The following is a 16,214-nucleotide window of genomic DNA, read 5'->3' on the forward strand; positions in this document are numbered from 1 at the left end:
AAAAATATAGTCTGTTAAGGATTAGCGACAACAAAAAAGTGACCTTTGACTTCTCTCTTTCCATACTCATCCTAATTTAAATTTCCCTTATCCTAAATTTATTTTATAATCCTAACATTTCTTTTGGGTTCATTCTTTTTGCCCTGACTACTTCCACGCTAATTGAGACCTTTATCCCCTTACACTTAGACTTTGTAGTAATCTTCCTACTGGTTTCATTGGTTCCTAACATTACTCTTGCATCCTCATGGGGGCAGCCATCTTTGGGGGCACCCATTAATTCTTAAAGCAGTGTGTTGTGTATATTATTATACCTCAGATACCATCAATGTGTTCACATGCCAATACTGAGGCATATTTACACTTTATTGCTCAATAATTCCATCCACCAAACCTTGGATTTTTCTAGTTTTTATTTCTCTCTATTGCCTGAACAGGAGGTGTATTCTTCGTTATTTCTCTTTGTTTATTTTGTATCTTTGCTTACAATGCCATCATTTTCTCATCTTTTCTCCATATTTATATTCTGCTTATTCTTTAGATCCCACTCAAAAATTGCTTCACAATATGTTTTCCCAGTTGTTTATGATGCTTCCCCCCCTCTTAGTGGAATAGTTTCTGTCATTTACATGGTACTTCCTAGTACAGTTTTCACATTGATTGTGTGTGCGTGTGCACGGGCACGTGCCTCTCTCTGTCTTATATTTCCTGCTGGTTTACGGATCCTGTGGAGGTAGCCCTAATAATACATAGAATAATTTTGTGCTTGTACTTAGCAACTATTTATTGAATAATGTGGCAAAGTAGGTAATTTGTCAATTTATTTGCATTTTTCTTCTAGGAAGAACTCCTACTAGTGGCTTATAAAGAATGTCACAAAGCTGTGATGAGGTGTAGTACAAGTTTTATGTCTAGTAGCAAGACAGTAGTGCAATTATGTGGTCACACTTTGGAAACTAAGTCCTACAGAGTATCTGAAGATCTCGTAAGCATACATCTTCCACTCTCTAGGACTCTTGCTGGTGAGTGTTAGTTTGTTTTTTGCTTTGTTTCTATCAGCTTTGTTTCCTAGGTATTCAGAGTACTAAAATCATACCTATTTTTGTTCTATGCTAAGTATGTATAGGCATACTCAGATCAGATACTGCAATTACGATCTGTCACTGTCCTTCAAAGAGCTGTCACTAAACATCTAAAGATGCTTGTTTTCCTAGGCCTTTTATAATTTTGGTCAACTAATGGATCTTATAGTACACACTTAAAGACTAACTTGATAACTCATCTCCCACCCAAATCTCAATATAGTAAAATCTTGTTGCTGGTTTTTAATCTCTCGTCTGCCAAATAGTACAAGTGTTGTTGGTGTCACTGTTTCTTTCACCACCAGAAGGAAGATCATAGATTTCCTTTATTCATTCTTTAATTTGCATTTCCATGTAAACTAGCTCTGTCAGGGTTGTTGTTGTTTTTTTAAACAACTTTATAACTGTAGTAAAATATACATAACATAAAATTTACCATTTTAAGTGTTTAGTTCTATGGCATTAAGTACATTGTTTTAGGCAGCATCACCAATATCTATCTCCAGAATACTTTTCATCTTCCCAAACTCAAATTCTGTACCCATTCAACATAACTCCTCATTTCCTACTTCATGCATTTCCTGGCAGCCACTATTTTACTTTCTGTCTTTTTAACTTTATTATTATAGGTACTTCATGTGGGTGTAATCATACACATCTTCTTTTATAATTGACTTATTCCACTTAGCATAATATCCTCAAAGTTTATCAGTGTGGTAGCATGTATCAGAATTTTCTTCCTTTCTGAAGTTGAGTAATATTCTGTAATATGTATATGCCACATTTTGTATATCTATTTATCTATCAATGGATGCTTCGTTGTTTCCACCTTTTGGTTATTGTGAATAATGTTGGTATGAACATGAGTGTACAAATATCTGTTTGAGTCCTATTTTCAATTCTTTGGGATATATACCTATAAGTAGAATTGTTGGATTTTAAGGTAATTCTCCTCTTTAATTTTTATTGAGGAACTGTCATACTGTTTTTCATGGCAGCCCCAACATTTTATATTCCTACTAGAGGCCCGATACATGAAATTCGTATACTTGGGGTGGGGCGGGGTTGCCCCTCACCCTGGCCTGCGCCCTCTTGCTGTCCAGGAGCCCTTGGGGAGCCTGGCTTAAGGCTCCTGTGTTGAGTGTGTGCCCCTGTTGGTTGGTGCACATCATAGCAACCAGTCGTTCCACGTTCAGTCTATTTGCATATTGCCCTTTTATTATATAGGGCTATTATACCAGATGAGCAGTGCACAAAGATTCCAGCTTCTCCACATCCTCATGAACACTTATTTTCTTTTTATTTTTTTAATAGCCATTCTAGTGAGTGTGAAATGATATCTCATTTTGGCTTTGATTTGCATTTCTTTAGTGATTTGTAATATTGAGTATCTTTTTCTATGCTTATTGGCCATGTGTATATCTTTGAAGAAATGTCTATTCAAGTCCTTGGTCTATTTTTTTTTTTTTTAATATGTTTTTATTGATTTCAGAAAGCGGAAGGGAGAGGGAGAGAGAGACAAAAACATTAGTGATATGAGAGAATCATTGATCAGCTGCCTCCTGCACACCCCCTACTGGGGATCGAGCCCACAAACCAGGCATGTGCCCCAACCTGGAGTCCAACTCTGACCTCCTGGTTCATAGGTCGATGCCCAACCACTGAACCACACCAGCCGGGCATTAAATGGATCTTTTGTTGTTGAGTTGTTGCAGTTCTTAATATATTCTGTATGTTAACTGCTTATTAGATGCATGAGTTGCACATATTTTCTCCCATTCTTTGGGTTGCCTTTTCACTGTGTTAATAGTGTCCTCTGATGCACAAAAGGCCTTAATTTTGATATAGTCTATAATTTATTTTTCCTTTGGTTGCCTGTGCTTTCGATGTCATAGTTAAGAAATTATTGCTGAATCCAATGTGTCTTGGAGCCTTTTTATCTATGTTTTCTTCTAAGAGTTTTATAATTTTAACTCCTGAGTTTAGATTGTTGATTCACTTTTAGTTATTTTTGATATGTTGTATAATGAACATGTCATTTTATGTCACTTCTATTTTTATAAAAAAAGACTTAGATCTTAGTTGTTTCTTTTGATGCTTGGTTAATTGAAAAATAAGCATGTCTTTATAAACAACATATTTTTATATAATGTATAAGCATATCTTGCACAGTATAGGAACTTAGATATATTAGTAATACTTTTAAAATTAGAAATCAAAAGTTTATATTTTGAAGTGTCGTTTTTAAACTCAGTAAATGGTATTTTTAAATTTCACAGATTTCCAAATTTGATGAGTTGATTAAGAATCAAATTTAATTGGATTTATTGCTTTTTAATTTTTCTCCTTTTATTCTTTAACCATTAGGTCTCCATGTGCGTTTAAGCAGATTGGGCGGTATTGCAAGACTGCATGAATTTGTGCCTTTTGTAAGTGCCTATATTGAGTGTTGACTTGCTTAGATCCTAGTTTTTTTAAAATATATTTTATTGATTTTTTTTTACAGAGAGGGATAGAGAGTTAGAAACATCAATGAGAGAGAATCATTGATCAGCTGCCTCCTGCACCCCGCCACTGGGGATGTGCCCACAACCAAGGTACATGCTCTTGACAGGAATCGAACTCTGGGACCTTTCAGTCCGCAAGCCGAAGCTCTTTCACTGAGCCAAAACCTATTTTAAATACTTCTTGGTTGATGAATGGGAAGAAAAATAATATTTTGAAACCCACATGAATAATTCCCATTTAGTAACTTTAAATCTATATGTAGTACATTGAAATCTGAATCATAGGGATTTAGTTATCTAGTTCAAGCCCTTTTATTTTACTGATAAGAATACAGAAGAATATATACTGCCATAACTGTGAGACACATCCAAGCCTTCTGAGAAATAATGAAATTGACCTCACTCTGTTTCAGGAGGACTTTCAAGTGGAGGCACTAGTAGAATTTCCTTTGCGTTGTCTGGTATTAGTTGCCCAGGTTGTTGCTGAGATGTGGCGAAGAAATGGGCTCTCCCTCATTAGCCAGGTATGGTAAGGCCAATTATTCATATTTGTGAATGTGCTCATTTTCTGATTAAAAACCAAACACACATCAGTTTACCTTGTGTTCCTGGACTTTGCTGAGTATTTGCTTTCTGTTTTCTTGTATAAAGTAAAAAATGAAAGTTCTAGTGACCATGTAGACATTTCTACTTTTATCCTATTGAGTGGCTAGATTAGTTAACAGCCAGTAGTACCACCAGAAACCTGCCCATTAACATAGGTGTTTTCTAAATCACCTTGCTTGGGGACCAGTAGCCTTCCTACCACCTGTCTTAATTGAAGGCCACCTTATAATTTTTCCTTCTGCTTTAGAGCAAATAAAGAGAAGTGCCATTTACTAAAAGGTGTGGAAACAGAAATTGTAAATATATCACACTAGCGATAAAAATGGTGTTATGATTGATTATATTGGTTTATTTTTATTGAAGTGGGTATTAATTTTTTTTTACTACACATGTCAAGAGTACTAATTAATATAAAGCATTTTTAAACTCTGAAATATTTTCATACCACATTTTCTCGCCTTATCCTAACAAATCCCTTAAAATGTTTTGTATATTTATAGTTTATGTTTTGCCACTAAGGAGTTCTTGGAGTTCCTAGTTTAGAGAAAGTTTTAAGAATAGTTTTTGTTGAAAATTTTGTTTGAGATAAACTAATTCTTGTAGCTTCTATTCTACTTTTTATTTTATAGGTGTTTTATTACCAGGATGTTAAGTGCAGAGAAGAAATGTATGATAAAGATATCATCATGCTTCAGGTACCTATTAAATTACTTCTGGTATTTATGTCTTAACCTTCCTTTTTAGATTCCTTATAATAAGAGAAGATATTGTAATTATTTTAAGTTAAATTTTTATCACTTTTAAAATATGACATCATAGAAGTAGAAGGAACTACTACATTTTCTTCTGCAGATTTACTTTATAATTTTTCTGACAATACTATTGGAGGCAAAATGTTTCCGATTTAATACACATGAACTATGATGCTCTGTGTCTTTTCACAGATTGGTGCATCTTTAATGGATCCCAACAAGTTCTTATTACTGATACTTCAGAGATATGAACTTGCTGATGCTTTTAACAAGACCATATCTACAAATGACCAGGTAAGCAACACAAACTGAGATGTGAAATAATTTTAAATAAAATGTTATTGTTGCCCTAACCGCAACCGGTTTGGCTCAGTGGGTAGAGTGTCAGCCTGCGGACTGAAGGTTCCCAGGTTCGATTCCATTCAAGGGCATGTACTTTGGTTGCAGGCACATCCCCAGTAGGGGGTGTACAAGAAGGCAGCTGATCGGTGTTTCTCTCTTATCAGTGTTTCTCTCTATTTCTCTCCCTTCCTTTCTGTAAAAAATCATTAAAAATATTTTTAAGTGTTATTGTTAATTATTTTAATAATATTTAAAATTGTTATTTTTATCTGTATCTGCAAAAATCACATGACTGGAATTTAACCCGGGACCCTTTGGTCCGCAGGCTGATGCTCTGTCTACTGAGCCAAATCAGCTAGGGCTTAAGATAAATTATTTGCATTAGATTTACTGGAAAAAGCAATGTGCTGCTTTTTTTTTTTTTTTTTAACTGTGCTGGCCATTTTTGGCTAAGTGGATAGACCATCGGCCTGTGGACTGAAGGGTCCCAGGTTTGATTTCAGTCAAGGGCACATGCCCAGGTTGCAGGCTCAATCTCCAATGTGGTGTGTGCAAGAGGTAGTCAATCAAAGGTTCTCTATCATCATTGATGTTTCTTTCTCTCCCCCTATCTCTTCCTCTCTGAAATCAATAAAAATATATTTTTAATTTTATTAATTTTAGAAAGAGAAGAAGAGAAAAAGTGAAAGAGAGAGCGCAACAGACATCTGTTTGTTGTTCCACTTATTTATGCATTCATTGGTTGATTCTTTTTTTTTTTTTCCTAAATATATTTTTATTGATTTCAGAGAGAGGAAGGGAGAGGAAGAGAGAGAGAACCATCAATTTTGAGAGAAAATAATTGATTGGCCCTCCTTCTCCACACTCCTTACTGGGGATCAAGCCTGCAACCTGGGCTTTTTAACTAAAAAAAATCCAACCGCCATCTCCTGGTTCATGGGTCAACACCCAACCACTGTGCCACACTGGCCGGGCGGTTGGTTGATTCTTATATGTGCCCTGACTGTAGATCAAAACCGAACGTTGGCATATTGGGAGGATGCTGTAACTAGCTGAGCTACCCGGTCAGGGCTAGTGTGTGCTTTTTCTTAAGATTCTTCATGTATTTTGTCAAATTGCTTTCAGGAAAGTTACTTTGATTTAGGATTTCTCTAGTGGTACATACATTTGTAGTGGCATTTAAATAAATTTTTGGCCTTTCTAAATTGTATTTATTGAAGCATATATTTAGATGATCTAAATTACCTTTTAACACCACACTGCACATAATTTGGCACCCACCAAAAACAAGCTGCCAAACAACCTCAAAATGTGAGCTGCCTTTGAAAATGAAAAACAGTAACAATAATGGGAAAAAAAAAAAGAGAGAAAACCTATGTGTGATGAATAAATAGGAATTTCAAAAATGATACCACAAAATAGCATACTTAAATTACATATAAATTAAGCTAAAATTGATGAAATAGTAATTGGTTCCTTTTTAACAGTAACTCCAATACTTTATGAGCCCAGAGGCCAAATTGAGTATAAGTAGGAACATACCTTAAACAGAAAATAAATTTCTACAATTTTTGTTGATGAAATTAAAAATACCCTATGTAATGAAAGGCTTATATGCAAATTGACTGAACAGTGGAATGCTCACTGACCACCCAGTGGCAGACACTCAATGGAGGAGCTGCCCCCTGGTGGTTAGTGCGCTCCCACAAGGGAAGCATCATTCAGCCAGAAGCCAGGCTCATGGCTGCCAAGCGCAGCAGTGGTGGCAGCAGCGCTAAGGATGTTCAACTGTATAAGCCGTCAGTCAGACATCGCCCTTGGATGCTCAGACTGCAAGAGGGTGTAGGCTGGGCTGAGAGACTGCTCCTCTCCGAGTGCACGAATTTAATGCTCTGGGCCTCTATAATAATAATTGAGTTTTGTAGTTTAAGTCTACTAAGGAAAATAATGCATTTTGTTGTTACATCATGTTACTTAATTGAGGCTCAACACTCTTGTTCCTTTATCATACAGTTGATTGCCCACGTTTTTGGTTTGTTTGTTTGTTTGTTTGTTTTTGTAAAAATCATTCCTAGCTGCTTGGGCCATAGAAAAATAGGCTTTGGGCTGGATTTTGCCCACTGGCTATAGGTTGCTCATCACTCGGTTAGAAGCTTGGGAGAAGACCAGCAAATCACTCTCCACAAAAGAGCAAATGACAGATAACCAGTAATATCTCTTGGTTACCATTTTGTATAAGTTATTACTTGATCCTTTTACTGGGACAGATAGCACTGGTATTTTTAATTTTGTTGATCTTATAGATGAAAGGTTGTGTTTCATTTTCATTTGTAGTTTTTGAATTATCAGTGAAGTGATCATGTTTTCATACTTATTGGCTTTTATCCCCTTTTGTAGTAAATTATCTGTTCCTGTCCTTTGCCCTTTTTCTTTTCTTTTTTTTAAGTTCCTTATTTAATAAGGATATTATTTATGTATTTATTGTGTTTGCTACATTTTTCACAGTTTATAATTTGTCTCATAGAGTTTTCTCACATCTACATTGTTTTAATATTTGATAACAACTTATAAAGTAGTTCTTGACTACTTTGAATTTATAAATCACATTATTTTATTCTTTCAGATTAGAAGTCACTTGCAAAGGGCCATGTATAGGATATAAAATACAAAGCTAATTTTTAGTCATAGTTTCCAGTAATGCTTAATGAGAACTGTGTTATGGAAAAGTACTCACACCATAATTGCTAGGTACCTATTTGAAGCCACTGCCTCACCAACCCAGGTAAGACGGAAGCCTGTAGTAGAGGTAAAGTTAAAGATTAGAATTAGTTTGTTGACTTAAGGTTATGAAGTAACACAGTAATAGTATTTAGCAGTTATTATCTATTTCTTGTTACAATCCAGATACTATGAACTTTGTTGAATTTGGTGTCAAAAAGAGAATTATTAACCTCATAATTTTCTATTGCTGTGGTTAGAAGAAAACACTGGACTTAGAGGGACCAGGAGTCTGATGCAGAAATATATGTTGTGAGGAGGTTTTTGGTTCTTATACAACTAATTTATTATTTTTTGATTCTATAGGATTTGATTAAACAATATAATACATTAATAGAAGAAATGCTTCAAATCCTCATCTATATTGTGGGTAAGATTAAAACATGTTTTGAAATAGTGTATGGGTTGGGTTACTTTTTAGAGAGAACATTAATAAGAGCTATAATTTTCCATTTTACTCACCTCCCAAATAGCCTAGAATGTATAGTAATGTGATTAATATGTTTAGAAACCCACCTTTTAAAACACAACTGTTACATCTTTACTTTCTAATATCTAATTTGTAATTATTTGGACTTTTTTTTATAGAGGTCAGGAATATTTATCATAGATAGAAATGTGGGTGAAAAATAACTATGCTGAATGCTGAAAATTTTCTATAAATATAAAATTTCATTGTAACATAGGTCTAAGTAAAATGTATTTTTATTGTGTCATTCTATTAAATTACTTTGTGAAAATATTGGCCGCACTTACTTTTTTATGTTCTATGTTATAGACTCAGTTGATTTTACCAGCTAAGGAAAAGTCCTTAACTTCTCATTCTGGCTCTTGTTTCTTACTTTAGTGCAGCAGACTCTACTTTGTATTAATAGTTTGTGGTGATTCTAGCCAGTAGCTAAATCTGAAAACATGGGTTCATTTTATTTGTTTGTTAGAGCTACTTGTAGACTAACTGCTTTATCTCAGCAGGAAATGTAGTAAGCCTTTATTGTTAAGTGATATGTAAATCAGATACTAACTCTTCTTGTCCAGAATATTCCATTAGAAACTGATGGAAAAAAATGGACAAATTAAAATGTGTAAAAGATTTTTAAATAATAATATACTTTTTAGGTTATAAAAACTTGAGGGGAATTTTTGTATTCTTGGAGTGCTTTAAAAATTCTAATACTATACTATATTTTTGCTGTATTATATTATTACTAATTTATTATTGCTTCTATTTTGCTTTTATTATTTTTAGTCAAATCTATTGTGGGTTTTTTTCTCCTATCTGATTTGATTTTTAGTTAATACTTAGTATATTCCTATATTCATTTCAGAAGTCAATATTTTTACAAAAGCATATAAAAATCTCTGATCTTATAATGAAGAAAACTATTTAAAAAAGTAGAAAGGATTCAAATTAGGAATCAAAATACCTAGTCTTGGCCTTACTATCAACTATCAAGAGCATGCCATTTACATTCTTTGGATCTCAAATTCATGATTTGTAAAATGAAGGTAGTCTATCTGATTTCAATGGTTCCTTTTAGAACTAAAATTTTAGGGAATACTGTTTTTGGTGAAAAAAAAATTACATGATGCTTTACAAATATAAAAGGGATTAAGTCTGTTGGAAATGAATTCATTTAACAAAAATTAATTCTCTAGCTAATTTGTAGAATTCATCAATTCTGTTAGGCAAAAGGTTACTATCTTTTTAATAACGTTCTTGTAGATATCATTGGACTTTTTACATATCTTATACTATTGAAAATCAGTGGTGACATATGGCCAGATATGGTAAACCTTCTTGAGGCAATGGGAATTAGATGCTATTAACACCAATGAAGTTCTTGTTAATTTAAGCATTTTCTCTACATTTGGTAGTTTATTGAGATGCAAAATGGAAACCTGATCATGTAGGCATTTTAGCAACACCACTCATTACTGTTTTGTCATTTAATTCATAAAGACATTTTTAAGTATTTTGTTTTTCAGTTTTCACTTTGTTCTTTCATAAATAACAAAGACAAAATTATGGTAGATCTTGAAATAAAAGCTATTATTCAATGAGTAGGGACCCGATGCACAAAATTTGTGCATATTAAAAGGGAATTAATTAGAGGAAATATTTTAATATTGCTATTTGCCCTTTTTCTATAATAGAAGTGTCAGAGATGAAAGAAAATTAGTAAAATGTATATGAAAATATTCCTCCTGTCAGAGTCTGGGGTGCACCACCGTGGGAACCAGAGTCAAGTCCCTACCTACCCACGTGCGCCTCGAAATCACACAAGACCCTGACTCGGCCAGCCCCACCCCCATTGAGCTAGATATCAGGAGACCTCAGACGTGCCCCCATCCAGCTGGCCTTGATGGGGGATCTCAAGCTGCACCTTCCACCCTGGTGCCAGGCTGGGGGACTTCAGGCCACACCCCCTTCTCCAGCACCAGACCTGGCCGGCCCCACCCCCATCAAGCCCTGCTGGTTGGGGGGCACGGCCTCAGGTTGCCTGCCTGGCGCGGGCCATGCCGTGGGGCATTCCTTGAAGTCCCCTGGCCTGGGCCAGGGGCCATAGCCTGAGGTCTGCAGTCAAGCCCCGCCAGGTGGGGGTTGCAGCCTCAGGTCCCCCAGCCTGGCACTGGGGAGGGATGCACAGTCTTAGGTCCCCTGGCCCCGGCTGGTTAGGGGGCATGCCTTGAGATCCCTGTCAAGCCTCACTAGGCCGAGGCGCAGGCTCAGGTCCCCTGGCCTGGTGCTGGAGAAGGGGGTGTGGCCTGAAGTCCCCCAGCCTGGCACCAGGGTGGAAGGTGCAGCTTGAGATCCCCCATCAAGGCCAGCTGGACGGGGGCACGTCTGAGGTCTCCTGTCAAGCCCTGCCAGGTGGGGCTGCAGCCTCATGTCACAAGGCCCGGGGCAGGGGCATGGCCTGAGGTACCCCGGCCCAGCGCTGGGGCAGGGACAGGGCCTAAGATATCCCGTCAAGCCCTGCCGGGGTGGGGAGTGCGGCCTTAGGTCCCCTATCAAGCCCCACCAGGCTGGGGCACAGCCTCAGGTCCCCTGCCCTGGCCTAGTGCCATGCAGCCTCAAGTTCTTGCTGATTGCTCGCTAAGGCTCGTTACCGGAACTCGGCCTCCGCTGTGGGTGCAAGCATCTTGTGTCACGGGATCCCTGCCTCTGCTGTGGGCACAGTCATCTCTTTACAGCATGACAGTCAATTTGTATATTCCTTCTTTATTAGATAGGATGGCCACGGCTCATTCAATGCCATCTGCCTTGCTTTCTGTATTAGAAACACATGCTAATTTAATAGAGGGGTCTTGTTTATAATGTGTGAGTATGTGCATGTATGTGTGCAAAAGAAAGAGAAGGGCTGTGTTTTTAGATCTCTTCATTTTCCTTTCTCCTCCTTTCAGCATATAGACTTTTGTTCAGTTTTAGGAACATGTCCAATAATTCTCAGTCCCTCTCTCATGGACTTAATTTAATGCAATGTTCTATCTATAAGTGCTCCTGGTGGGAAGAGATTTAAATAGAAAGCAATTAATTGTTTTACTTTTTTTTTTTTCATTGTTTGTATTAGGAGAGCGTTATGTACCTGGAGTGGGAAATGTGACCAAAGAAGAGGTCACAATGAGAGAAATTATTCACTTGCTTTGTATTGAACCCATGCCACACAGTGCCATTGCCAAAAATTTACCTGAGAATGTAAGACCAATTTTGTTTTTTACTTCATTCACCTCAAGATGGGATGGATAGGTTTTTTTTTCTTTTTCTCTAATTGGAAACTACTTCAAAGTTTTAGGAAAATTTGTTGAGCAAATTCTGCTAATGTAAAACTATCACCATTCATTCTTTAGTGGTATAAATTTTTAAGTCTGGGCTTTTGGGCATTAGGAAACATTTTAGAAACATTTAGGGGACATTTTAGAGCAAGAAACTCCTTGACCTTTTGTTTTCTTTAAAATAAGACTTTTTCAGAAGAAAGGTGGGGTATTAGTTGAGTCTTCTGAGAAGCGGATGTCAAGACAAAACATTTAAGATTTATTAGGAACAATGCCTAGGAGAGAAAATGGTGAGGAAGCAGGGTAAGGCTGGTGGGGAGCCATCAGACTGTGATACAAGTCTGACTCTAGATGAAAGAAAGAAGGAAGGAAGGTTAGGTAGATGCATCGTAGATTACTGATAGCCTACACAATGTTTAATTTCTCCCAGAGTGGGGCCTGTATTAGTATCTGTAGTCCATCTAATTAGAGGTCTGGGATGCATTTTCATGTCTGCCATGGGTGATATTTATGTTTTTGTAAATATTGATACTTAAGTAATAGTTCTAAAGATTATGAGTCTCATATTTTTTCCCTTGAGATTTAATTATGAATTAGAATAATGATTCTTAAGAGAGAATTAGACTTATCTGTATTGTTAGGGCTTTCCAGAGAAGTAGAATAGAGATAAGTTTTGACTATTAGTTACCCCTCTACCCCAATTTGTATCTTTTTATTTATGTCTCTTTCCAGTTTCACTTTTAAAAAAATTAATTTATTTTCCAATTTCAGTTGACATATAATGTTAGTTTCAGTTATACAACATAGTGAGATTCGACACTTATATACCTTACAAAGTGATCACCTGATAAGTTTAGTTCCTGTTAACTAATTCTTAAACTATAACCATTTGTCATGTCACTTATATAATTTTTCATATTCTTTCACCAATTTTATAGTTATGAATACATTTTCAAATCAACTTACATTTTCCTTAGCATCTTTCTAAGCAATAATATCAGTGAAATAGTAGGCTTGATGTTCTGGATTATTATTTTTTGAATACATATTACAATAAGTGAATAATTATTCAAAATTTAAAAATATATGTGTGCCACTTAAAGTAATTTCACATACTGCTATTAATATACATACCATACTTTGTAAAAAGAAAAAAAAAAATGCTTCACATCTACCTAACTTTTTACTGCTTACCTCAAGTACATTTTTTAAAAGGAGTCTTTCTTAATTTTTTTAAGACTATGGGAATCTACGATCTGAGTTTATTATCTTGACTAGGTCCTTTACCTTTAAATGACTTCATAAAAAAAAAATCCTTGTTCAAAGAAAAGTTCAGGCCAATTAGAAAAAATATATATAATTGCAGAAGCCAGAATATATTTGGACACTTACATATATGTTTTGCTGTAGATCCCACAATACATTTGGACACTTAAATATATGTTTTGCTTTATTTTAGCAATTAGTACATCGTGGGCATATGCTTAAATGGTGTGGGTAATGAACATACTACATAAAGTTCTTTTTCTTTGAACTATTAGTTTTGTGTGTGTGTGGGTATGTGTATGTGTGTGTACATGCATATGAGGGCAAACTTAGATAAAATTTCTTCCTTAAATAATTTATACATAAGTCTTAAGAAATTGTTCCCTCCAAACAAAGTTAATTATGTTGACCTAATTTTTTATATTGGAAATTGACCTTTAACTTATTGGGTATAAAATACTTCAGGAATATTAAAATGTATTCTTCTCAGTAAGAGAAAAGTCATCATATGAAGGTAAAAATAACAAAAAATATGTTTCAACAGGAAAATAATGAAACCGGCTTAGAGAATGTTATAAACAAAGTAGCTACATTTAAGTAAGTATTTAATGTTTATACTTATTCTGAGAGTAAACAATCTTTGGTCTGGTATTTTGGATACTTTGTAGAAGCTCTGAAATTCTTGCTTGAATTCCCAAGAATTATAATAAAGTGTTAGAAGGAAAACAAGAAGCATACAGTAGGCACTTAGTACATGTTTGTTGAAGAAATGAGTATTTTGAGCAGGTGAATGAGAAATACCCATCTGTGCGATATTAAGTGACTTAGTATGTAACAAAGAAACCGTACCCATAGTCTTTCCCATCAACTACGCCTTGACTTATTTATGGTAAACTTATTCTATACATTTTCATTTTACATATTAATTTTAGACTTATCCACCATGTTTCCCCAAAAATAAAACATCCTCCGAAAATAAGACCTACTTACAGGTTTCCTTCTGAGTGAAACATAAGGCATCCCCCCGAAAATAAGGCCCCACTAGGCTAAACATGAGAGATTTGGTCCACTGATTCTGAAAGAAATGGAATCACAAGAAATTCACCAGGAAATTCAGTGATTGGATTGTTATGATGATGTTCCAGAAGATGATGACATGATTGTCACTGAATAAATGAGTAAATTCTTGATACTGTGGGATTCACAGTTTGTCTGGTTTGTGTTGACAACTACCGTACTACCGTACTGTATACAGGTAATAAATTTCCTTTATTTTCATTTAACAATAAATGTGTACCATATTCTTCTTCATGGAAAAATAAGACATCCCCTGAAAATAAGACCTAGCGCATCTTTGGGAGCAAAGATTAATATAAGACACTGTTTTATTTTCAGGGAAACAGGGTAGTAGGTTTATTTTTGTTTATTTTTTTAAAGAATTGTATATTTACTGATCTTGGGACAGATTCAATACATAATGCATTTTAATTTACATATTTTAATTCAATTTTGAAGTGTTTTTTCACACACACATATAAATTGGTATGCAGTAGTTGTTTAAGGCCGTGGTCGGCAAACTGCGGCTCATGAGCCATATGCGGCTCTTTGACCCCTTGAGTGTGGCTCTTCCACAAAATACTATGGCTTGGATGAGTCTATTTTGAAGAAGTGGAGTTAGAAGAAGTTTAAGTTAAAAAAAAAATTGGCTCTCAAAAGAAATTTCAATCGTTGTACTGTTGATATTTGGCTCTGTTGACTAATGAGTTTTCTGACCACTGTCCTAAGGCAGCAATTTTCAACAAGTGTCCTGCAAGAATTTTCAAAACATGCAATATCTAACTATTTATTCAGGGACACTGACCTCTTTTCCCTCTTGTCTAATAAAAAATGACAACAGCCAAAACAACAATAGCTGTCTGGTGTAAATGAATCAAAATAATGCTATTTCTTTTGTCAGATTGGCAAAAAATATATTTTTGATGTGCTGCCAAATTTTAGCTATTATTTTATGTGTGCCATGAGCTAAAAAAGGTTGAAAATCTCTATCCTAAGGTAAAACACAGTTATCTTAAACTGTTACAAGTATTTTCACCCAAAGTTGAAAAATTGTTTATCCTAAACATGAAAATCTCTAGTAGATTTAAAACAGTATTTTATGTATTGGCCAATATAGCTCAGTTAGTTGAGTGTCATCCCATCCCATGCACCAAAAGTTTGCTGTTTTCATTCCCAGTCAGGGCACATACCCAGGTTGTGGATTTGAGGTGCATACAGGAGGCAACCAATTGATGTTTCTTTCTCACATCGGTGTTCCTCTCTCTCCCCCTCGCCCTTCTCTCTCTAAAATCAATGAAAACATTTTAAAGACAACAGTATTTTACAATAAATCTTTGATTCTTTGAGATTTATACTAATAAAAGCCTACGTGGTCGTCACACCCTCATGTGACACCCTCACGCCGGGAGGCTGCGTGTGTGGCAGGTGTGCACACACAGGTGGGCAGGGGCTTGATGCTGCATGCGCGGAGCGTAGGTTGGGCCCTGGGCTTTGCACGGTGATGTCTGGGGATCTCACGGCTCTGCATGGCACAGAGGCGGGGCCCATGGCTCTGGCCTACCTCTTTGGGGCATTGTGAGAGGCCACAGGCCAGGCTGAGCGCCTCTGCCCCCCTGCAAGTGCACGAATTTCGTGCATTAGGCCTCTAGTAAGATTGTAAGTGGATTAATTCTTAGAATTTTAAACATTGATGCTGGTAGTAAATTTCTACTTGTTATAGTATTGTATTTATAGATACATCACTAGTTTCAAATAATTTAAAAATAGACTGTAGCTTTTTAAATGCACTAATAATGTTCAGTTAAACATTTAAGTTAAGAATTAGATAGAAACAAAAGTTGTTACTGTGCAGAACAAATATTGTGTACTTCGTTTGGCCTTGATGCTTCTCCTAACATTGCTGTATAGAGGACTCAACACTATATTTTTTATCAACAACTTGTTGAGAACATGATGTCTCACTACCATTTTTAGATTTGACCTTAGATAATACAACGTGCTTTCATTGAACAGACAACCTTTAGGCTTCAGAGGCTAAAAAAAATTCTTAG

The 16,214-nt window shown here is 35.8% G+C and overlaps 1 protein-coding gene across 3 annotated transcripts in view; it reads left to right on the forward strand.

Annotated features, from left to right (window-relative positions):
• The window catches only part of UBR1 (ubiquitin protein ligase E3 component n-recognin 1), a 133,323-nt gene that overhangs the window by 50,324 nt on the left and 66,785 nt on the right, over positions 1-16,214 (forward strand). For all 3 annotated transcript variants that reach the window (XM_084902813.1, XM_084902814.1, XM_084902815.1), the window contains 8 exons: positions 842-1,022; positions 3,450-3,511; positions 4,003-4,113; positions 4,825-4,890; positions 5,140-5,241; positions 8,374-8,437; positions 11,640-11,764; positions 13,652-13,704. In XM_084902813.1, the coding sequence (XP_084758939.1) occupies positions 842-1,022; positions 3,450-3,511; positions 4,003-4,113; positions 4,825-4,890; positions 5,140-5,241; positions 8,374-8,437; positions 11,640-11,764; positions 13,652-13,704 (764 nt within the window). The remainder of the gene's footprint in view (positions 1-841; positions 1,023-3,449; positions 3,512-4,002; positions 4,114-4,824; positions 4,891-5,139; positions 5,242-8,373; positions 8,438-11,639; positions 11,765-13,651; positions 13,705-16,214) is intronic.

Source organism: Pipistrellus hanaki, assembly GCF_964339955.1.
Source record: "Pipistrellus hanaki genome assembly, chromosome: 1".
In the NCBI taxonomy this organism is placed as follows: domain Eukaryota; kingdom Metazoa; phylum Chordata; class Mammalia; order Chiroptera; family Vespertilionidae; genus Pipistrellus; species Pipistrellus hanaki.